Below are 24,598 nucleotides of genomic sequence, written 5' to 3'. Positions count from 1 at the left end.
CTTATTGAATATGCATTTGTAGGCGTTTCCCTTTCAGACGCAAAATTTATGGGAGAAGAGTATTCATATGAATCACGCAACAATATTTACTAACGTTTACGCTCGTTAAATAACTGGTATTTGCGCCATTATTTAACACCCCAAGAAAGCATGTCTTAAACTGTTTTGCACTTGAAAAAATTATTAATGTTGCCTTGGCAAATAACTGAAATAAGTTTGTTTAATCGCTAAAATTACTAACTAGAAATAAATAAAAACTAAAACTGAAGTAAAAATAAATTAAGCTGAAGTAGTTACGTCGAAAAAGAACAAAAATGAAAACAGTGTAAAAAGATGCCAAAAATAGTTTATAGTAATAGACTTGCACAATGGAATTCTGCTTTAACCCTGTCTATCTTTCGCAGCTGTATAATGGGCTTTGTGACCAAGGACCGAACTAAAGTTCTGCTACATGATAAATTTTCTGGGACATTTCTGTTGCGCTTCAGCGAGAGCAACCGTGATGGAGCCATCACGTTCAGCTGGGTTGAACATGACGCAAACGGTGAGACGTTCCTTCACTCTGACACACTGTGGAACAATAAAGCACTAAATAAAACAAATGTATCTGGTCTTGATATCAAAACGTCAAAAAACAGCTGATTTGGATGTGGGTATCGCTTAAACTTTTGCTTCAAATCAAATCTGTTTTGCAAATTCAATGCTCATTACTTAGTTATGGTGTTGTGTTTGTTCAGAAGAGCCACAGATTCGCTCTGTGGAGCCCTACACGAAGAAGGAACTCTCTGCCGTCTCACTTCCTGACATCATTCGCAATTATCGCGTGATGGCGGCTGATAACGTCCCAGAAAACCCTCTGCGCTTCCTATATCCCAATATACCCAAAGACGAGGCCTTCAAAAAATACTACTCCAAACCTACCGACAGTAAGAAATACACAGTTGCGAACTATGTAAAATATGAATAAATGTATTATAAAATGTGTATATATACAAAGATATCCTTTTGTTTATCCAGAGCAAGAACCAATGGATGTGGAGAAGCTTCATGAGGGCTACATCAGCACCACTCTCATCTCCATCTCTGAAATGTAAGTCAGTGTTAACCCTCTGATGCTGCTTGCATAGTGGTCAAATGAATATTCTATATTTTAGTTCAATGTTTTTTTATTTAATATTTTGTAATTTTAGGATATTTTAGGGATTAAATTATATTTATGGAATAGTTATGATCCATGTATTACCTGTATAGACCTGAAAAGAAAATTTCCAACTTAAACTGTTGTAAACCTTGAATGCTTTGGTGCTTACGTTTGGCCTCTGTTTAAAGAAGAAACCTGTCAGATTATTGCTAAAGCGAAAAAATTGTGAAAGTGAAAGTTAAAAAAGTTCAAGAAGTTAATTATGGAAAATATACAACATACAATTTTAACATTTTATGTGAAATATATATATTTTCCGAAAAGTGTTTTACTCTAAAACTGCATGAAAATCAATGCCATAAATCTAAACAATGTGTTCCAAATTTGAGGTTGATAATACTGCGTTCGCAGCAATCGCATTGGCCGTTCGCATTGGCCAATTTGCATCATTCTCGTCGCCTGGCAAGAATTTGCGTCTATTTGCATCGACATTGTATGTAATGTACTTGCGCAAATACTTAAAGTGATGTTTTATAAACAAATTTCGGGAGGAGCACACAGATAATTAACATGGCCAATTCATCATTAGGAATTACACCATCTATCCAATCAGCGCAAGAGAGAACCCCTATAAATAATCAAGCATGTCTTACCATCATCATCGCTCCTTTTCCATTATATCAACAACGAGACCTATACTCAAGATTTTTGGATCCTCTGCAGCAAATCCACCGGCCCCAGGAGCACTCCTCCTCCGCCAGTCATCGTCGTCGAGCCCCAGGCTCCATCGCTGCCAGCCACAAGATTTCCCCGACACCGGGCCTTAACCTCTGGCTTCCACCGCTGAAACTTCCAACTTCCCCAGCATCCTTGCATCATTTGGCCGCGCCATCAATTCCTCTGATCGGAAAGCGGACTGTATTTAAGCCAGAGGCAAACGCTGATTAATTCCGATGCTCCGTACTCGCGGAGGATAAACAAACAGATCTGTACAAGCTATTCGTCAACGAGCCTTCAACAACCCCAGTTCTCATCGCAGCAAAGCCTCACTCGCTTCCCGCTTCGGCTCAGCCTTTCAGCGCCGTAAACAGCCGGGCCTCTTACTTCGGTTTCCAGATGCTAACGCAAAGCTGCCACCACTAGCGGTGCAGGCCACCAGTGTAAAATAAAATAAAATAAAAATTTAAGGTAAAAAGGCCAAATAATTTTCAGGTAAAAATTGCTGAAGTCAGATCATTTGTTGCTAAAGTTGTTAAATGACATCGCAGCATCATTGGATGTTAATGTCATTTTGTAACATGATGCAAGTGCTCAGAATACACACTGAAATCACTCAAACCTTCCGTATTTTCACCAGCATTTTACCTGTACTTAATTAACTCATTTCATTTTGATAAATGGATAGATAAGTCGGATAAGATACATTTTTTGTTGTGTGGTTAAGATCAACAGTGGAAGGGAAGTTTCACTCTTGATCACAGTGGACCAACAGTAATCCTTAACAATCATAAGTAGCTATTTAATTCATATATGAAGTGCGTACTGCTAGGCACCTCTCTCAAAGTGTCTAACGTTACCAGCCGATGTGCCACAGAAGCCTCCTTCTCTTTTCAGATGCCGTAGCAGTGACTGCTTCCGCAGGAGCATTTTCTATATTCCTCTACTGCCGTAGCAGTGTCTGCTCCAGCAGGAGCCCTATCTGTATTTCCCCACGGCCGGAGCAGTGACTGCTCTCGCAGGAGCCTTTTCTATATTCCTCCACTGCCGCAGCAGTGTCTGCTCCTGCAGGAGCTTGCATCCGTATTTCCATACTGCCGCAGCAGTGCTCGCTTCATTTGATACTGCCGCAGCAATGCCCGCCTCCACAGAAGCCTCACTCTTTCCAGATACCACCGCAATGATTCTACTCCAAGTGACGTCCAGCACCCGTTCAACCTTAAGCCTTGCAAATTTGGGGGGTTATCAACGCCCGTCTCTGGCTGCTGTCCACACTAATTGCATCTCTGGGGGAACTCGTGAATTCGGTGTTGGTGTGCACACACCATAAGTTTGACTACTTTTTTCAGGACCGTTTAACCTTTTCAAATCATCCCCATGTTAATTAATTTTTTTTGTGTGTTCACATAGCAAGCGTAAAAACGTTTGTCAAATTTCGAACCATTCTGATTAAGTAAAAAAAAAAAAAACACAAAATGAATCGATTAGATTCATTTTAAAATGTAATTTCTCTGCTACCAAACAGGATTGCATAAATAACTGCTTTTAAATACTTAATTTTAGGCAGCCACAAGACTATAACGACACACTCATGCCAATGTCGCCCGAAGTTTACGGCGAGCTGGAGCGCATGGTATGAAAAATGAGAATTATACATTTACAGTATCATTTAAAGAAATACTTAAAATATTAACAGCACTTATTCTCCATTTCTCTTTATTTCAGAACCGATATGTCACCGATTCGTTAACTCTTGAGGTAGAGGACTATTATTCCTATGTATATATGAATCTAAAATTTAAATAGATTCTGATACTGTTTTTTTTCACAGACCTCAGACTTCAGTCTCTCGTAAGTGACCCGAAAGGACAGATGATGCAGAAAAAATATAAATGTTTCCTTCATTCGGTGTCTTTTCTGTTATAACGCAAATGAAAGAGGAAAATCTTTTCGAGGTATAGCCATTGGGTTTAGTTGTCCTCTCTTTTTCATTCTAACGTTATTTGAAAAACACTGTACACGCTGTCAACTATAGCATAAAGGCAACCAAACAGATCAAATTAACGCCCATAGTAATGCTACTGTTACCACAGCACTCATTCACAACGCTTTAGACAGTGAAGTCGTGTATGAATAGCACTTCATTTAGTATAGCACTTCATTTTCTTAGATGCCAAGTAATGGAAAACAGAGGAGAAAGTGAACAAAAAAGCTAGATGGATAAATTTCACAAAGTCTAATTTTCTGTAAAGAAAAATTAAACCTATTTTTAGGACTAAGATTTTTTTAAGAGTTTAATTAACATTTACTGTAATGCAATCAAATATTTTATTTAATGTGAAAAAACTTTTCATTAAAACATTACATAAGCTCAGTATATGTCGTACTTGGATTTTTGTATTCAAATCAGAATAAATTATTGTAGTACATGAACTTAACTGTAATAACAAAATTAGTATATTGCAGTAATAAAAATACATTATGCAAATAAATGGGAATGAAAAAAAACAACAACAAAAAACAATGGTCCTCAACAAAAATGGTCCTAAAATAGGTTTTCTTTTCTTTTAGCAAGTTTTAGATTCTGTGTTTGTTTCTTCTGTTTGGTTTTGGGATAAAAGACCCAAAAGATTCATCCAGAAAGAACTATGACATGCAAGAGTTCAGGTCTGACTAAACATTTTAAGCTGTTGGGCGTTTACTTTCCTAACACCGTTTCCAAATATGTGAAAAAAAGACCAGCTTTCTTGAGATTTTCCTTAACTTGCTGGTGCTCTATTAGTGTTGTGTTCACTTTAATGTACTTTATGCCATTTCTCACGTTTTGCACTGGATTGTACTGCTGTTTAATTACAGAGCAATATTTGTTTTTGTCTTATTTGTTTTCGACATGATAGAAACTTATTACTGTGGTAATCCATCTTGTTTTGAACAAGTTAAACATCTGCACCTTAGAAACTTTCGGCACAGACCATCAAAACGCAAACCCCACATAGGCGAAATAAAAGATATTGTGTACGAACTTGTGAAAAACGTTTAAAAAAACTTAAACGTTAAAAAAAACATTGCATATATGTTTTAAAATTGCAAAAAATTTGATATTTGAGATATTAATTGAATGGATATCTGTGTGATGCATGTACAGCTACAAGATAAGAAAAATTAATATCAAAAGCTATGCATGTTCAAAGTCTTTATTGTTTTTATCTAGTATTTCTTGTGTGGAATATATTGATCAACTTTGACATTAAATTCAAACAAACCTAGAACATCTACAGCATAGCATATTTAAATAATAAAAGGAAATATCACAACAACAACAACGCAATACATTCATAGTAATAAACAAATGCAGAAAAAAAATCGTAACAGCTTTCTCCGCAAAAACAAGAAATTACACAATGCAACAAAAATGGACCAAAATGCTTTTGGTCGCATACAACATGTGCTTATAGACATGAAACCAACCGTTTATGAAGATACTTCACCAAATTATACAACTGATGGGACATGTTTAGACTGCATTTTGACCATAGCAGTCAGCGTTATTTCCAGTGCATTTTTGTTTGTTTATTTTCGGCTTTCAATGTTATTTCATCATGTACTGAGAATAAAACAGAAAATGATTTTTTTGCTTGGTTTTTTCCATATGATTGCTAAACTAAATCACACAATAAATCCATTTAAACATCCTGGATTTAAATATCTTGCAGAAGAACCAAAGGTGACACTGCAACCCAGTTGGATGTTACTTGTGTTGGTTTTCCACATAACAATTAAGCAACTGCCAGGATTTCCATGTTGCTTAAGTATTGAAAAACATTCCTGCTCAAAAATACAGGAAGTTCCTGTAGTACAGTGAACAGGAAGGTAGGAAAACTGTCATTTTGGTGCTTTAAAGTAATTTTGGTAACCATTTACAATAAATTTCAATTTGTTAACATTAGTTAGGTAGATAGCTATCAAATACAGGAAATTCCTGTAGTACATTAAACGGGCAGGTACGAAAATGGTCCTTCTGGTGCTTTAAATACATTTTGTGACACTTAACTAATGTTAATACAACTTACTATAAATTATACAAGTATGAAATACAGGAAATTTTGTAGTACAATGAACAAACAGGTGGAAAATCGTCTTTCGAGTATTTTTAAAGTAATTTTTTGTAACAATTTAAAGTTACAAGTTGTTGGTGACATTTTACAATGTTTTAATTTGTTAACATTAGTTAAGTAGACGGGTATCAAATACAGGAAATTTGTGAAGTACAATGAATGGGCAGGTACGAAAAGTTTCCTTTTGGTGTTTTAAAGTATTTTTGGTAACACTTTACAAGACGTTTCAAAGTTAAGCAGATAAGTATCAAATACAGGGAATTCCTGTAGTACAATGAAAGTTTGGGTACAAAAAATGTCCTTCTAGGGCTTTAAAGTAATTTTAGTGACACTTCACTAATGTTAACAACTGTGAAGTATAAAGGTACTGAATACAGATAATTCTTGTGATACAATGAATGGGCAGGTAAGAAAATGGTCCTTCTAGTGCTTTAAAGTAATTACTGTGACACTTTACAATAAGTTTTGGTTAACATTATGTATATAGGTATCAACTACAAGGAATTCCTGTGGTACAATGAACAGGCAGGTATGAATGTTTTTCTCTTGGTGCTTTAAGATAATTGTAAAGTAAGTAACACTTTACAATAAGTTTAATTTTTTTTACATTAGTTAGGCAGATGGCTATCAAATACAGGAAATTCCTGTAGTACATTGAACAGGCAGGTATAAAAATGGCCTTCTGGAGTTTTAAAGCAATTTTGATGGCACTTAACTTATGTTAACAAATTTAAACTTATTGTAAATTATACAAGGTATCAAATACAGGAAATTCTTGTAGTATAATGAACATACGGGTGGAAAATGGTCCTTCTAGTGCTCAAAAGTAATTTCGGTAACACTTCACAATAAGTTTCAGTTGGTTAACATTAGGTAGATGTGTATCATGAATTAACAATAATACTTTTTCAACATTTATTAATCTTTGTTATTGATAATTTCTACAGATACTACTTATTAGATAAAATTTAAATAAATAGTATAAACTATTTTGAACAAGAGTATATTTCTTAATTCCTAGATTAATCAATTCCGTTAATTATTAGTATGATACCTAAATTAACTAATGTTAACTGTAATTGTAAAACTTATTCAGGAAAAAAAAAACTTAATGTAAAGTGTTACTTTAATTTAATTAAAAAAAGATATTGAAAGACAAATAAATAAAAAAGTGCAATTTTTTTGACAATCAAAGAACAGTGTCATTTGGAACATGATAAACAAATAAAAGGCGTAAAGAACTACAACTGTTCTTCATGTTGATTTATAACTAAATTAAGACTAAATTACAGGATAATGAAAAGGGGTAAAATGATAAAAACAAATAAATCAGAATGACACATCCCTCCCAATGCTACCTTCTCCAGTCAAGCTGCCTGTTCTTCAATATCTATTTGACATCATTATACTTCTATGAAGGTTCTCAAACCATAAATGAATGTACATTAACTATATATACACTTATATAATACACACATATATACTTGTATTCAGTATATTAAATTTATATTGTATGTTTACTTGGTGATACAGCTAAATAAGACCTTTATAAGGCTACATTCCCCCGAGTGTAAGATAAAACAAACTTACCATGTTAACGGAGGTTACACATCACACACACACACACCACAAAACAGAGTAAAGGGGCCCAAAGACTTTTTTTGTGTTTTGTATGTTTTCTTCTCAAATGCATACCTCAGACACCGACTCACTGGGAAAAATCTGAAGTGTTTTAACGCGAAAGATCATCTTTATAGCATCCCGTCCAGGTTCTTCTCGGCCGTCTCCTTGTCGCTGTCAGCAGTGGTCTCCTTGGGGCTGTAGGTGTTGTGATAGTCCTGTAGGATTGTTACGACATCGTGATGGCCGAAATGAATGGCCTCGTCCATGGGAGTGTTACCCCACCTGTATAGGGATCAAACAGCAAGTTTAAAGGAACAGCATCTGTTGTGTGCTGTTGATTATCATTTTAAGTCATTTCTTTGTGTGAAAAATAAATAAAATGGGGTGAGAAAAAATTTGAAATTAAATTAAACTTATGGATATTTAAACACAATGAATTGACACATGAATGCAAAATTTAAAATGTATGAAAATATATTTCAAATAGCTAACAATAAACAAATCAAGACGGTCTTAAGAGATCATTTCTTGAATACAGCTTTATTACATTGCTGTTTTGCAAACAGTCTAACCTCATTTTGTGACCTACTTTTCACATATAGTTGGTTTTAACAGATATGCCACAAAACAAGATCTGTGTTGTAGCATTTCATATTCTTACCTGTCTCTGGGCACCGGGTTCACCTTACAAGCTTCTAGAAGAAAACGTACAACCTCAGCGTGACCTGAAACCCACAAAAGTGCATATTAGAATGATTTCCACTCAGCACAGAGAGAAAATGAGGTCAGGCAGATGAAACAAGCAGCATGTCAGCAAGTCTGGGGGTTGAAGAGCGTGATAATATCTATAGCTGCAGAGTTTGATGAGTTCCTGGCACTCCACCTTCAGCAGCAGCTACATGAAGGGCCGTCCGAGAGTCGTAATCTCTCTGCTCCATATCCATCGACGAGAGCGCAAACCTGTGCAAAGACACGTGAAGTAAGAATCTTCAGATTTAAACTGCACAAATTGTGTTCAGAAATGCAAAAAACAGGATTTGTTGGTGGAGCGGTACCTTCTCAGAGCCGACACGTCTCCAGTGTAGGCTGCAAACAGCAGGTTGATAACCGACTTGACCTGGAAGAAAACAAAGGAGTCGTTTGTGGTGCATTAGCGGCATTGCGATGATATCCTATCGTTGCGAACTTTGCACAAATCGCTAGAAGCTCGCAAAACCTATTGGGTCACATTTGGGCTCTGCAAAAAAATACAACGTGTGAAACAAAAGGCCAGTTAAACCAAACGAACACATACTTAAAAACACAGTTGCAATGTTTTCAAAACTGGGATAAAGAAACAAAATACACACCAAGTTAAACGAAATGTGTGTTTATCAATCATTTATTAAACCACAATGACAAAAAAAAAAACCTAGTTTTAAAGAAACCTTATTGGCACAAACGAAAGGTTTTTAAAGAGTTGCACATTTTTCACATTGTCACATTTCATAAAGTCAGTGATAATACTGGAAAGAAAAACTAAACTAAAATAAAACATCAAGTTCAAGTAGTCGGTTTAAATGGTAGCAAGTTGAAAACATTTCTCAATGGAAAGTAACTTATAATTCAGTAATCTTTAAGCACATTCCTGGATTTCAAGAGGCACAGTTTCAGAAAGATAAATGATTCTTTAAACTGACAGTACAATGAAAAACCTACAGTATATATTTAATTCAAGTGAAACCTGGGTTACAGTTGTAGCTGATTTGAGCACAGGATGAAATGTGGATTGTGAAACCACTAGTCACACAATCATCTGATCAGTCTACCAGTTCCGCTTTGGTAAGCGTTAATCACTTGTTTGATTTGATTTGTAATACAATGTCTGAATTCCTTCCTTTTATGATGTACACATGATAAAATATATATTTTATATTTTTCAGAGGACTGCAGAATTTATAAAGTTCCACAAATTTTGTCTGTTTACAATAAACAGTTATTTCAAATACATTTACATATTTTTCTTCACTTGAATACTGACTGAAATAAGTTAACCAAAACATACATTCAACAAACATTTAGACATCACATTAGGTAAAAAAAGGGGTCCAATGAAAAATAATAATGTAATTATGTACAAATAAAATAAAAAATATTTGATGGTTATGCATCAGTTTTCCTTTTTAGAACTCTGTATGGTTTAAAAGCATGTTATTTTTGTGGAGCTAGCAGCAACACATTTTTTTTTTTTTATAAAAGTACTTATTGTTTCCTGAAACTTTAAGAAGTCATCAAGATCAAAACTCAATGCTGCCGTGTCTGGCTGGTTCAGACATTGAGCCTATGAATAATGTGCTTGTAAATAAATTATTAACATAAATCTAGTAAAGGAGAACGTATGGGAAAACAGTAAATATATGACCGTCTTACAGCTATTTTTTTTTTTTTTTTACAGTTTTTAATAAAAATATAATAAAGAATCACAATATTACTGTATCATTACCCAGATACTGATATCATATTGCATTGTTTGGGCCTTACTGACCTTAATTTTTAAGTAAACAAATTGCATGTGAGGTCTTTGGCTTGCTTTATAGTATAAAAACCAACAAAACCTACACAAACAAACAAATAAAGCGAAACAAAAACACAGAACCAACAAAACCAAAACTAAGACGACAAAATAAAACCATCTACAACAAAATAAAAAAATAAAAAACCCAAACCAACTAAAACAAGTCAAAAAACAAACCAAACCAAAAACAACTAAAACAAACAAACAAAGACAGTTCTAAAAAACAAAAAATAACAACCTCTTTAATCCCAGACTGATTAACCAAAGAAAGTGATTGGATGATGGGCTGACAAAACATGGAAGTTGGGTTGCGCCATCTTCTCTTCTAGTTTCTTTCCGCCATGCCTTCCATCCTATAGACTACAGTGGTGGAACTGTCCTCATCTGTTTCGGAAGGACAGACTTTTTTCCACACTTTGTCTGTGAGCGCTAGTTCCTTCTGAAGGCTCGTATAGTCCATCGGTTCGAGATTCTGCTGCTGCTGTTGCTGCGGTTCAACCAATATGGACATGGATAGATTATCAGATTAGATTATATCATCATGGAATTTCCTGCTTGGATTAGTATGGATGGTAGAGAAAGAAGAAAACAGAAAAACGTTGGAAACTTAAGCAAGCCAGTCAATCAGAACAGCGAGTTTTTTTCTCAGGAGTTATTTTCAAGTGAAGAAGTGTAACGGCCATATTTGGATTACATTAGCAGTTATATGTAAATCAAGCAGTAAAATATTTAGCATCTTAAATTAAGGCACATGGATGGTAGTGGTGTTTAAAAGCAGAGAGTACGCTGGTCCTCCAGCAGAGGGCAGAAAATGAAGAGTAAAAGAAATATGCATTTGAAATGTTTAAAAACAGAGGATAAGATTGCAGGACACTTAGCATTATTTGATTTGCCAGTACACATCCATCAGTACATACGCACACACTCACAAAATGACAGTGTTATAAGATTATTTGCATTAGTTGCATCTAGAGGTGGGATATACATGGGTTTGTATTTTTACACACATACAAACACTATTTTATCTGCTCTGCAACATTTTATTAACTTTCTATGTGTATAAAACTAAAAACTACTACTGTATAATATATATAAATGTGCTGACTTAAAAGTAAGCACTAGTAGGAAAACTTGATAGCGATAGCTTGATAGCAAGAGTAATTAAGGGTGGGGGTGTGGCTTAGCAGAAAGTCAATTACATATTGACAATGACATACCTTTTTTTATCTAACATCTTACTGACCCTATGAACGTAATAGTTAATAGTTGTTTTGTATAGCAATATTCAAAAATGTATGCCGTGTTATTGCCCACCCCTAGTTGCATCATTTGCATGCTGTTTGTGGTTGGAAGGACAGATCTGTCACTCACCCGCTGCTCTCCGCCCTCTCGGCGTGGATCCAGTTTCTTGGCAAAGTGGCGTAAATTATCATAGTTGTGGAAATTAAAGAGCTGGACCAGATCCTGAAAGAAAAAAAGAAAACTTAAATCAATGCGAGTGAGAGAGACATGATTGCAACAACTGAGATTATACAGATTTAGTACCGTGCAAAACTGAATTCCTCGCACGCTGTTGCCCAGTTTGTCAAGAGGAGGAGACCAACACATGATGCCCATCACATTGGGCACCACCAGCAGGATGCCTCCGGAAACACCTGATTTAGCCGGGAGACCAACCTACAACACAATGGACAATCTGAGTTTGTTGCAGATTGTGAAAATGTTCGTCTTATATTTGGAAGTAAAACCATCAGACATTTCCCCAGGTGTGTACGTGTGAAACTCACATGGAAAGCAAACTGTCCGGAAAAGTCGTACATGCCGCAGGAGTGCATGAGACTCAGAGTGTTTCGTACAGCCTCGGGGTTCAGCACACGCTCGCCCGTGATTGGACAGAAGCCGCCATTCGCCAGGGTAGCTGCCATCACACTGGCACTTTCGCAGGTTACCTCAATAGAGCACAGCTAAACAAACAAAAGAAAAGAAAATACATTTGATCATATATTACTCATATATAAATAAATATTCATGCTTGAAGGAATAGCTGATCCAAAAATGAAAATATGCTGAAAATGTATTCACCCTCAGGCCACCTGTGATATAGATCTTGAATCACTCGCTCACCAGTGGATCCTCTGCAGTGAATGGGTGCCGTCAGAATGAGAGTCCAAACAGCTGATAAAACATCACACAAAGTAATCCACACCACTCCAGTCGCTCATATTTTAGATGGAAGCAATGGTTTAAAGTGAAAAATGTCTTAAGGATGGATTAATTTGTTACAAACATGCAACATTATACTTGAAAAGATGTTAATTGATGGACCGGAGTGGTGTGGATTACTTTGTGTGATGTTTTATCAGCTGTTTGGACTCTCATTCTGACGGCACCCATTCACTGCAGAGGATCCACTGGTGAGCAAGTGATGTAATGTTACATTTCTCCAAATCTTGTTGATAAAAAAATTGTAATAATACATTTCTTAATTGTTGGAAGCCTACGTCTACTGGCAGCTATAAACTTATTCAACACTCATTTCCAAACTGTGTACGAAAAAGGCTGTTTAACTTATACTAACCTGGAAGTAAAGGTCCAGGATGGAGATCATATCTGTACCCTCTGGGAAACACTGCAAGTATGGGGAGAAAAAAATAAAGTAATGTTTTTAGTGAATTTTCAATGGTCCCTAATTGCTATAAAATGTTTAAACACATACCTTCTTTTCCTTCAAGTAGTAACCAATAGCAAAGTTTCTGTCACCTGACAGTCGCTCGGACTGAAACCTACCAACAAGAAAGTACTTAAAGCAACTTCAACTCAATTTCCTTCAATTTTCCCAAATATATTGCTGGCAAATTTCATAAACAATTCTAAAGAAATGGTAAGCAACATTTGATTACTTGAATATTTTCAATTCTGAAATGTTTTAATATTACAGTTAGATATTTGTAGTGTTTCTTTTGTTCTATTATTTACAGTGTTTCTGTTGTTTATTATTGACTGTTTACTTAATTGAGAAATATCTAAAATTTCACTGCTATTAGCATCACTTACGTAGCATTGCTGAAGCCAACATATTCATTTCCTGCCAACTTCTTCATAAAGTTCATCACCTAAAACAAAACACTTAATTAAATTCCGCAGCTCTCAACATGATTAACAGTAAGAATCTAAAAAGGATTACACTGTACTATTATACTTACATAGTCAAACTTCTCAGCATTGCCTACACCTTGCTGAAAGTCAAAAACAAACTGCATGAATGCGGTATATCATAGAAATGAAATGTTTTGTAGAGTTACACACAAACTTCTCAATGCATAGCCATTCCAGTTAAAGGAAACTATTTATACATAGACATTATAGACAGAGATTCTATAAATTAGATTGACAGTTGTAGTAAAATCATTTCTCTAGAGGCATTTCAAATGAAGAATGGAAAAACTAGATTGGAGTAACATCATGGAAAGAAATAAAGGCAAACAGTGTTTGTGTCCAAGTAAGTACTATTATTGCTGTGGAATCACAAATGTAAGTTGTTAAAGGGGGTGTGGAAAAATCAGACAAAACTAAAATATTAAAAAAACAGTAAATTGTCAAGAAATCTGAACTGTGTGTTGTCTAGAAGTTTGTTTTAGTAGATTTCTAAAGAAACTCGTGTAATGCATTGATTTGAGGCTCGTAAGTTTTTTCCACATTGAAGAAATGTTTATTTACGCAAACAAAAAAAGTATTGTATCTTGCTAAATACGTGAATTTTTACGTTAAAAGTACAAAACAAAAATTAAAACACAAATAAAGCTTGATTCTGAAGAAATGAAACAATTACATTTGATTTTCTGTCAAAGCAATGGATTTGTCAGACTTGCGCTAATGTAGTTTAGCATTAGCTTGGTTTGAAATTTGTTCAATGAGGAAAAACAAATAAATGAAAGGGAAATTACCAACGTCATTGACCTGTTGGAGGGTCAAAATTTCCCACAGTTCCTAATGCTGTAAAATACGCAACAACAATAAAACCACAAAAAGCCTTCACACAGACATCACATATTACCAGTCCGACAGGCCTGAGAAAGATGCGTAACATGCAGAGGATTTACCTTTAACACCACAAACTGTCATCACAAATTCGTAAATTACAAAAAAAGTTATAAATATATGCTTATACATGTTTGTAATATCATTCATAATAGTGTTAACAAGTAAATAGAGCCCTGCAAGGATGCTAACTACAGATTGTGGCTTTATTATGCTTTTTGAAGAATAAAAACATTTTCAATGTCTTTCTCTCATCTCTCCCAATTTATTTCTAAAGTGTTTATTATTCTATAACACTGCCCTTTCAAATTCCTGACCATCATTCGTTCTCTCTCGCATCTGTTTGCTCTTTTCCCCTTATCTTCCCGTATCTCTCTTCCATATAATCCTTTCAGCATGATTATTCATAACCTTAATCTGATGAGAGAGGGAAAGTAATCAGATTAAATCCATTCGCTGTTCTCACGTCAAACCTCCACAAACACATCAAGCTAAACATTCGACAAAGCACTTTTAGGTTATTAAACCTCCCCTCCAATTGTATTAAACAGTAGAAGGATGTAAAGATGAGAATGTGATTTACCTTGAGGAGGGAGGTGCAAACTATGGCGCCAGCATTTACCATGGGATTGTGAGGTTTATCTGGAAAAACAGATAGATGAATTGATTAATAAATGAAGATGGCTTTGAACGAATGAAGCTTATTTTGGGAACATTTAAAGAATAGTTCACCCAAAAATGAAAATTTGCTAAACACACCCTCAGGCCACCCAAGGTGTAGAAGAGTTAGTTTTTAGATTTAGACAAACTTAGCATTAAATCACATGCTCAACAATGAACCCATTGCAGTGAATGGGTGCTGTCAGAATGAGAGTCCAAACACCTGATAGAAACATCACAATAATCCACATCACTCCAGTCCATCAAGTAACATCTTGTGAAGCCAAAAGCTGCGTGTTTGCGCATATTCACATATTTGCGCATATTCACATGCGATTGGATTAGTTACTCATATGCTGGACTGTCGTGATTTAGCTAATGCAGGACACTACTGAATGGTGCGCATCAGAGGGGATTTAGAAGTGGGTATACGGAATGCCGACTGATGAAGTGGGTATACGGAATGCCGACTGATGAAGTGGGTATACGGAATGCCGACTGATGAAGTGGGTATACGCCGTATACCTGCGTATACCCTCCACTACACCACTGATTATAGGGAAACATGTTCTAAATTGTTTTGAATTTTTGATTTTGGAATTAAATAAAACATCACCAGTATTTTCATTCTAGCTATTTCTTCACGTTTCAAAAACATTCATCTTAGAAATCCTTACCATCTTCGTCAAGAAAGAGTTTGTTGAAACGAAGACCACTGGGTTCCTTCCCTATAAAGCGGTGCACGTATTCAGTACCGTGATCGTGAACAGCAACTGCGTACTTTAACGGTTTCACACACGACTGCAGACAAAATGGGACTTTCGTGTCACCCGCAGTGTATCTGTAATGTCAAGTTTAGATTTTCGACAGAGCTCAGCATAAATGTTTGATAAATGTAATTGTTCACCAGAAAATAATACAAATCAAGCAAAATCAAAACAAATGTAGCAATTGTACTAAAGATAGAAATCTCACCGTTGGCCTTCTACAGTGCACAGGGAAACGGCCCAGAGATTAGGGCTAAATTTCGCTAGCTGAGGAATGTAATCTGCCACCTAATACGACAAACACATGACAAAACACAATGTAAAACAATCTGTAAACAAATAGCATCAAAAATTCACACTGTGTTGGATTATAAGCGTACCTGGCCACCCGACAGTGATTTAGCGCTCTCATAAATTTGATCGACGTGAGAGGTAAACGACTTAAAGTCGGGAATGATAAACTTTTTCCGGAAAGCCTGCGTTAGCAACACAATATTGCTTTGCACGCACCTGATAAAAGAGAAAAGTGAAGATCATGATTTATTTTTATTATCCGTACATTCATGCAAATTCAAACTGACATTAGAACAATGTTAAAAAACATTTTAGGAAGATAAACAGAAGATAAAACAGAATTATTTGACTATGATAAACTATTTCATGATTTCTTATTAGATTTTTGCTTTCAAGATTAAATACTGAATACAAAATTGTCATAACTACAATACAACCACAGGTTATTCTATAAAATCTTAGTATGATTGATATATAGCTTTTGTTAATATTTTGATTTAGATTTGATGTTTTGTTGTCACCAAGTTTGAATAATTTTATTGTCTTTTGTCATTTTTATTATTTCTTTATTTGTAGTTGATGTAGTTTTAGCTGTTTTAGTATTTCAACTCACACTAAACATTTTTTAGTCAACTGAAATGTTTTTCTATTATGGTTTTACAAGCACTAATAATAAACCTGGTATAATGTTTTGTTCAGGCCTTAAGCCATTTTATGTATTTTCTGAGTGAAACTAAATAATTCATATGCTGCAGGACTTCAAATAAATCAGTGACCCCTGATTTAATGTGTCCTTGGAAAATGGCTGACATATAAAACCTCATGCTTTAGTAACAGCTATGGGATTTTGCCATCTGAATATTACACTGCAACTTCAGTTTGAAGGCTAAATATGTTAAATGGACACTACAGCCAATATATTCTTATTAAACTAAATACTGTAAGTCGGTTTCCATTTCGATCTTTAAGCAAACTGGGTTCAGTTTAATCTAGCCAATATATTTACTTTTTGAAGAGATGTCGATCCAGAGCGCCATCTGATGTGGTCTTCACGGTGACCTTTAACATCTCCATACATTCCTTAAGACGAGGGTCTCCAGTACGCAGACCTGTGGCTTTCAGCGCCTGAAGAGCAACAACATTTAGCCTAAATTTACAACAAATCTTGTGTTTTGTTTAAAACGCAATGAACTCACACAACTTAGACACAACTATTTGGTCTATAAACCAAGATATGTGCTATAAGAGATATGGTAGCGATGGCCTTGTTCTCCTTGGCCAGCTGGGGTGTGGTTTTACCGTGGTAAACTTGTGAGCTGGAATTTTCTCCTGGCCTTCTGCAATGGTGTAAAACAGCAGATCTTCCAGGCTGGGCAAAATGCCTGCCTTCCTTCTCCTGTGACGTGAACAGATACACAGAAAATCCGGTAAGTAGACAGAAAACAAAAACAGATGATTTATTCAAGGAAAAGTGTTTATCAACAGCAGGAGAGGTCATACTGAGATTTCATGTCATTCTAGTTTCAGAATTAATCTCATTATGCCACTCAGTAGGTTTCACAATGGATAGCAAAAGATGTTTTTTATTTTTTAGTAAAACCAATTTGATTTTTCAAAAACACGTTATATTTTTCAAAAAAGCATTAGAACCAAAATATATCCTATGCAAGTAACAAGTCGTAATTTCAAAGTCTGCCACTAGGGGTGCCATTGGCATAAACGTTTTTTTTTTCATACCGTCAGTTTTCTCTATTTTTAAACTGTCAAGGAAGATCAACAATTTGAGGAGAATCTTGCTACGCAAGTTGTTTATTAGTTAAATTGATTATTAGCTAGCTATAATGCATCTACATCCGCATATTTGTGCGTAAAATTTGGGAAAATTGACTGGCATTGTGAGATCATCTGAAACCCATTTTTCCTCAGAAGAAGTTAGTCTGTTAGAAAAGGTGGTTATTTAACAATTCAGGTTTGCGCAATTTGAATATGTTAAGCGGGATCTAATTAAAGCATTTGGGAGTAAAACTTCCTACTGAAGTTTCAGAAGTTCCAACAATGGATTGCATTCTGGGACAGCTACACAATCCCATATAAGGCTTGGAAAAAGAACACTGGTTTATATTCTGACCACAAACCATCCAGAAATGAACTGAAGAGTGCTTGGACATTATTCAAGTTGGCGGAAAAATTGTTCTTAAATCCATTGTGGGTTGAAACAATGGTCACCAAGGCATTGTGATGTCATTTCAGGATGATACATGTGGTTCTAGAACACGGAATGGGAATGTTCTTCAGCGGGGAAAACCAAGCAAAGCGTTTTTTAAGAAATTATTGGAAGAAAGACACCAAATAAAAAGGAACCAGATACTTACACAACAAATGTAAAGTACGTAGACAACCAAATGAGAGAGAAAGAGAAAAAAAACAAAACAGAAACGAATGAGACATCAAGACATAAAACACTGGCAAAATAAATAAACATATAGATAAATACACATGAATTATGTTCTAAAACAAAGTTTTAAAAACAAACTAACCTTTATTGAATTAAAATAGAGATAATAGGTTAATTAATGACCGATATAATTTAATAACTTTTGGAAATGACACAGAGCAAAAAAAAAAATATCTCAGAACAGTAAAAATTTAAATATTGGTTGATAAATTGGCCTTGGCGATTTCAGCCTATAGTCCAGACTAGTGTTGGGGAAAGTTACTTGTAATGCATTACAATTTTGCGTTCCTCCATAAAAAAGTAACTAATAGCATTACTTAGTTACTCTTATTGGAAAGTAATGCATTACATTACTTTGTTACTTTTATCACCTGAGCTGGGCTTGCTTATTTGTTTTTAATATCAAAAAAGCCAAAGGTTATTTATATATGTTGTACATTTAAAAATAATGTGTTACTTTAATAGTTACTAGAAAAAAGAAATCTGATTATGTAACTTGTGATGTGTTACCCCCAACACTCCAGACTATTGATAAGATGCTATCAGACACACACTATTGTGTACAAACATAGCCAGCGCTCTGAGGCAGGCTGTCTGACCTGGCAAGGCAATAAACTAGGACACCTAACCCCTCCCGTCCCAAACTGACATGAGAGTTAAGCCTTCACTTCCTAGCAAGCTCTCAGTTCTGATCCTCGCTAATGCACCGCGCCAAACGTACTTTCTGACGCAGCTATTTTTACACACAAACACACTGGAAATAATCCACTTGATGACACAGCTAAATAAACACTGTTTATTTGTTTTAGTGACGGGATGAGTTATGCGAGATGAGAAAACTTGCTAAAAACAGAATTAGCTTGATTGCTTCTAAAATGTAGCCTATAGACTAAACACTTTCAGTACATTTTATACTTTTAAATAATAGTTACCATTTTTCATGACGTAACTACTATTTCTTATACAATGTTTGAAAACAGTAAATTATTGTACTTATTGGACATTTTATCACCATCCTTAAGCTGCATTATCAACATCTAACCTTCCTTTCAACATATGAGGTAAATTTCACATCAAGGATGAAATCCAAAGTTTTTAGTCCATAAAAAAAAAAAAAAAATAAACAAATATATAAAAATCAGTCTCTGTGCTGAAATAGAAATCACTCAAGTACAATTGCTAGATTCTCAATAAAAAAAAAGTCTTGTGGTCTTACTATTGTATTGAATGGTACAGTGAATATTTAAAAAGAGCGTGTTTGTGTGAAAGCAAAGGTAAAAAAAAAAAAAAGAAAGAGTCAAAGTAGGGAATTAAAATATCTGAAAACCACAAACCATGACCAAACATCCTTGCGGGGACAGCTGTTTGTGTGTGTGTGTGTGTGTGTGTGTGTGTGTGAACACCTGGAAGTGAAATGATTCTGTAACAATATCTTCATTATCTTCTTCCACCTCGACAAGAATTGGTCAAACAACCGGCAAAACAGCTGATATACACACAGAATTGCATATTATAACATATTTTGGCCTGCTGCATATTATAACATATTTTGGCCTGCAGCAACTAAAACACCAGAAAATGAACCAGCTGCCACAAACTGAAAAATACTATGGTATTACCATTCTATTTCAATATACCACTACACATTAAAAAAAGAACAGCCTGGAAAAATGTAATGTGTCCAAAATGACTATTTCCATTCACTGTTCGCAGGATTCGTTTGGCTCAAGATGGTGGGTACAAACTGGCACAATTTCACTGCTGCAATGCATTGCGGAGATGCCAGCGTGACACACACACACACACACACACACAGACTCACGTGTCAGCTGGTGCCGTCATGTCAGATAAACCTCGGATGTCAGCGAGTCTGAGGTGATTCATTTTACACTCCCTTTAGTGTTCACAGGGTTGGTGTTGAAACCAATAAAACCCACTAAACTAAGTAAAATTCACATTTATTTTAGTTTAAATGATTTGTTTACTATAGAAATTACATATACGGTACGATATATTGTTTACATTATCGATCAAAAAATATTTTTGAATGATCAATTGGAAACCGATATGAATATATGATAAATATAACGATTACAATAATTATATTAGCATCCACAACAACCAACGATAATGTTCTGTTTATTATAATCGTGCACTGCAGATTTGTTGTCTGCCACTTTCCATGCGCAAGTTGGGTGGATTCTGATTGGTTGTCAAGTTTTTATTGTTCATCAACTAGAAAGAATCCTTCTGTGATTCTAACGATATTGTTTCTCTGTGCCGTTATATCTATAATTGTGTTGTTGACTTCCGTATTCCCATAAAATTACAGTAATGATTAAGATTAAGTTTTAATTATCATTACAATTTGTCAATGGTGCGAATGGTCCTTCAGAAGATGATGTTTTTACTCTTTTTGTAAGCTAGGTCTTTTCTACTATACAAGTGCAGTGGAATTTGCAGTTTTTTGTTGGTTAACATGGCGAACTTGAACAAGCTAAATCTGCATGGGAAACATTTACGCATTAAGCAAAACTCCCAATTTTGTAGATTCTGATAATATCTACAGATAATAAGATAATGGATAATATTTCAATGTTTGACTTTATTTGAAATTTGGGATCCAAAATTTATCGGTAATTAACGTAAAAACCAAAACAAAACAAAAAAACTCATAAAAACATAATGCTAGGCTGCTCTGATTGGTTGCTACAGTGTTCTGGAGATTAAATGCAAACATGGGATTTTTCCGCCCTGTTTATCTTCTGCCAGGTGAAAAATCTAAGTCATAACACCAATTATCTCTGGTGCAAATATATCCGAATAACATCAGCTTTGTCTGGTGTAAAAACGAAGCCATCAAGAGGCCACATACTGGGTAAACTCCCTCAGGACAGAGCACATGTGCCTCAGAAACCTGACACCACAAATTACAGTGAAGAGAATAAGAACGAGGCCCTGCAAACATGCCTGAGAGCATTATATGATGCGTATGAACACAAAAGCGAAAGCGTGATGTGTAGAGAAAGAGATTAAAAGAATATCGACTTCGCAAATGAACTATTGGTGTGTTCAATCAATGAATCAGCTGGGCTAAAAAAGCAAGGGCTGACTTTACAGAATTAATTCAGCATCTGGCCGAATGTGAGGTTGCCATTGACAACCACCTTATATCAGTCTCTAATGACCACTAAGGAGTGTTCCAAATCCTAGTGTGCTGACAACACAGGCAACATTTTAGGCGTCATATGTGGGATCCTGAAAAGACTGTTCTAAAAATAATCATGCTACCTTCTAAAACACTTAATTTGGCTTAATTTAATGTGGAAATGCCGATCACAGAATGCACTTCAACAGCTTTGTGGAAAAAAAGATGCTGGACAACAAACATAAAATACTAATACTTCATTACAGTACTTTTTAATTATAAAAAAAAGTTTAACCTAATTAAAACATAGCCTACTATTTTACTCAATATTTGCATATTCTTAGCTTAGCAACATGCTAACAGCAAACTTTACTAAAATCAATTGTAAATCATATCTCCTGTGTGCTACTTCGTTATTTGTGTATTATGTTAGCTTAGCAATACGCTAATAGTAAACTCTCTTGAAATCAATTGCAAATCATATTTCCTAGTAAACTAAGCTATTAAAATTTTACTGAAATCAAGTGTAAATCGTATCTCCTGTGTACTACTTATTTGCATATTACGATGTTAGCTTAACAAAATGCTAACAGCAAACTCATCTGAAATCAATAGCAAATCGTATGTCCAGTACGCTAATTCCTTATTTGCGTATTATGTTAGCTTAGCAACACGCTAACAGTAAACTCTCTTGAAATCAATTGCAAATCATATTTCCTGTGCTACTACTTTTTTGAGCATTAATGTTATCTTAGTAAACTAAGCTAACTATTACAATTCTATAGTAAAATCAAGTGTAAATCGTATCTCCTGTGTGCTACTTCCTTATTTGCATTTTACAATGTTAGCATAGCAACATACTATTGGCAACATCTGTTTAAATCAATTGCAAATCGTATCTCCAGTGCTATTTCTTTATTTGCATATTATGACGTAAGTTTAGCAACATGCTAACAGCAAACTCAAATCAATTGCAAATTGTATCTCCTGTCACTTTTTTCACTTGCAAATTCTGCGTGCTATTTGCTCGTTTCAGTATTAAGCGGTTAGCTTAGCAACACGCTACCAGCAAACTTCACTAAAATCAATTCTCCTGCATGCTAATTGTATGACAAATAGTTGTTGCCTATGTAGATGGTTTCAAACTCATCACTCACTGTCTTAGAAGGTGTTGTAAATAGCAATTTTAACAATGACAGTGTTTCCCTAGACGTGTAAACTTACAAATGTTACAATAAGCTGAGACCTGACCTTCACAAGTCACTGAAAGAAAGGTCAATCTGTCTCATTCACTCACGCATACTCAGTGAATGAAAGCAGTGCATACTAAAATGACAGCACATGCTACTCTGACACATTCAGTGCACACTCAAAGGTCAACTAGAGAGCAGTAGATTTAGAGGAAACGTTTTCTGAGGAAACCCCGGTTTCAACACTTCCGAGCTTTGAATGCCGTCATTACAGGAAAAGGAAGTGGCTGAACGCCGCACAGAAGCTAACATGCTTTAAAACTCAATAACCCCATCTGAACCTGAACGATTTATCATGTTCCAAAGAGATTCTGAGCCTGATACAGATTGAGTGATTTTAAAATTGATTAGTGTTTTTGACTACTGATATTACATTATGTGTGTGTGTTTGCATAATACTTTTAAATAAATAATACATTTTGGTCACACTTTATATTAGGTGGCCTTAAGTACAATGTACTTATTGTGGTCATATTGTATTGTAAAACACTTTTGCTGCTATTGAGGTGGGATACGGGTAAGGTTAGGGACAGGTTTGGTGGTTTAAGGGTGAGTTAAGGTGTAAGGGATGGGTCAATAGTGTAATTATAAATGTAATTAGAGAAATGAATTACAGATGTAACTACATATAGGTATTTTTAAAATATAAGTACAATGTAAAAACATGTATGTACACAATAAGTGCATTGTATAAAATGATTCATTTAAATGCAAGTACACAGTAGTTAAGGCCACCTAATATAAAGTGGGACCTACATTTTTTTTAAATGTTACAATTTAAAATATTAAAATATATTATAAATACTAATAATTCATGATAACAAAATAGGATGAAAAACATTTCTTGAAGCAAACATATTTACAATTTAATCAAAAATATAGTAAAATATACCATTTCTAAAAGCTGTCAGCTTGGTTTTAGAATTGGACAAGGATTGTAATTTTATTCCGTCTACCAAATACTTAATGCAAATAAAGACTATTTTAGAAATAGAATAGTCAATACAGGTTGATCAGTTACTGATTCTTGACATTTGCTCTCCTGTCAAATATATCTGAAAGATTCTAGAACATCCATTACCCTGCATTCATACCAAGAAATGCATTGTTTCGATTAAAAAATGCTTAAAATGGATCAAAATCCGCCCTAAAAGCACCACCTTTTCGATTATTCACAGAGGACATCAGAAGGGCCCCTGGGAATTTGGCCCCCGTTCATTGTACAAGCTCTTTCTCTTTGTGCGCTCTGTCCTAAACATCTTGACAACCTTATAGTAAATCTAAAATATCTAAAACTCTAAATATAAGTTACAACAAAAACCCTTCACATCTATCATCGTGAACTAGGCCTGGGAATCATCTGTAGAGAATGCGGGGCCCCCATAAGAATGAATGAATGAATGGACAAAATCCATCCAGTTTAAAAGTGAAATCAAAGCTGATATCAATAATAGAGAGGTTGTATCAACCCCTCGCATGGGTCACGGGGGTTTTGAGCTGGTTTTCAGCTCTAACGTTACTCACTTCTCGTTGGCCGCATCTGTCTGCGTACACAGGGGTCGTCTATATGAAGAGGCGCATCCTCCGGCGGCTGCTGTATTTTCTGTAACGTTACTAGTTTTCCAAAGGCGCCTTAGATTGGGTTTGCAAAACTCCTTTAACGCCCTCGAGAACCTAAACTGTAACATTTCAAACTCGACAGGCTAAACAGAATGACTTCCGACAATAATGCTAGTAATATTATACTGTAGGTTGTGAGAATATCCGCTTTTTAGACAGTCGTGCCGGTGTTTTCCCTCGCCTCTCTGTGTGTATTCACGCGACAGAATCGAATCC

General features: G+C 35.2%; 2 protein-coding genes across 7 annotated transcripts in view; one reads left to right on the top strand and one right to left on the bottom strand.

The window, feature by feature from the left end:
- LOC306875481 (signal transducer and activator of transcription 1-alpha/beta-like) overlaps positions 1 to 5,550 on the top strand; it is a 19,299-nt gene extending 13,749 nt beyond the window's left edge. The window contains exons 20-25 of one of the 2 annotated variants that reach the window (XR_013784750.1): positions 405 to 544; positions 738 to 926; positions 1,018 to 1,090; positions 2,756 to 3,491; positions 3,584 to 3,616; positions 3,690 to 4,343. Coding sequence is in view for 1 of the 2 variants with exons in the window: in XM_079426093.1 (XP_079282219.1) it covers positions 405 to 544; positions 738 to 926; positions 1,018 to 1,090; positions 3,422 to 3,491; positions 3,584 to 3,616; positions 3,690 to 3,713 (529 nt within the window). In the remaining variant the exon portion in view is untranslated. Of the gene's footprint in view, positions 1 to 404; positions 545 to 737; positions 927 to 1,017; positions 1,091 to 2,755; positions 3,492 to 3,583; positions 3,617 to 3,689 lie in introns of both variants that reach the window. The other variant, XM_079426093.1, reaches the window with a different exon arrangement.
- Positions 5,039 to 24,598, bottom strand: LOC306875482 (glutaminase kidney isoform, mitochondrial-like). 5 transcript variants are annotated; one of them, XM_079426096.1, is made up of 18 exons: positions 24,287 to 24,597; positions 17,209 to 17,299; positions 16,916 to 17,034; positions 15,996 to 16,125; positions 15,824 to 15,903; positions 15,526 to 15,689; positions 14,772 to 14,830; positions 13,354 to 13,386; positions 13,205 to 13,263; positions 12,867 to 12,933; positions 12,729 to 12,779; positions 11,938 to 12,114; positions 11,696 to 11,827; positions 11,522 to 11,614; positions 8,652 to 8,713; positions 8,480 to 8,556; positions 8,258 to 8,321; positions 5,039 to 7,878 (listed from the first exon to the last, which is right to left on the bottom strand). In XM_079426096.1, the coding sequence occupies exons 1-18, from the start codon at positions 24,448 to 24,450 to the stop codon at positions 7,725 to 7,727; spliced, it is 1,776 nt and encodes a 591-aa protein (XP_079282222.1). In that variant the 5' UTR covers positions 24,451 to 24,597; the 3' UTR covers positions 5,039 to 7,724. The 5 variants fall into 5 exon arrangements, with proteins under 5 accessions (XP_079282222.1, XP_079282221.1, XP_079282220.1 ...); XM_079426095.1 differs by having other exon boundaries at positions 17,209 to 17,305; positions 24,287 to 24,592; XM_079426094.1 differs by having other exon boundaries at positions 11,522 to 11,827; positions 24,287 to 24,550.

The sequence above is a fragment of the Barbus barbus genome (genome assembly GCF_936440315.1).
Source record: "Barbus barbus genome assembly, chromosome: 9".
Lineage (NCBI taxonomy): Eukaryota > Metazoa > Chordata > Actinopteri > Cypriniformes > Cyprinidae > Barbus > Barbus barbus.
This window is presented reverse-complemented; position numbering and strand designations above follow the sequence as displayed.

Excerpts from the sequence above, each read along its gene's own strand:
- LOC306875482 (XM_079426094.1), bottom strand. The coding sequence starts at position 24,450 with ATGTTACAGTTTAGGTTCTCGAGGGCGTTAAAGGAGTTTTGCAAACCC. Across the intron at positions 17,035-17,208 it reads CAGCTCACAAGTTTACCACG|GCGCTGAAAGCCACAGGTCT; the intron begins GTAAAACCACAC and ends GTTGCTCTTCAG. Across the intron at positions 16,126-16,915 it reads GATCGACATCTCTTCAAAAA|GTGCGTGCAAAGCAATATTG; the intron begins GTAAATATATTG and ends CTCTTTTATCAG.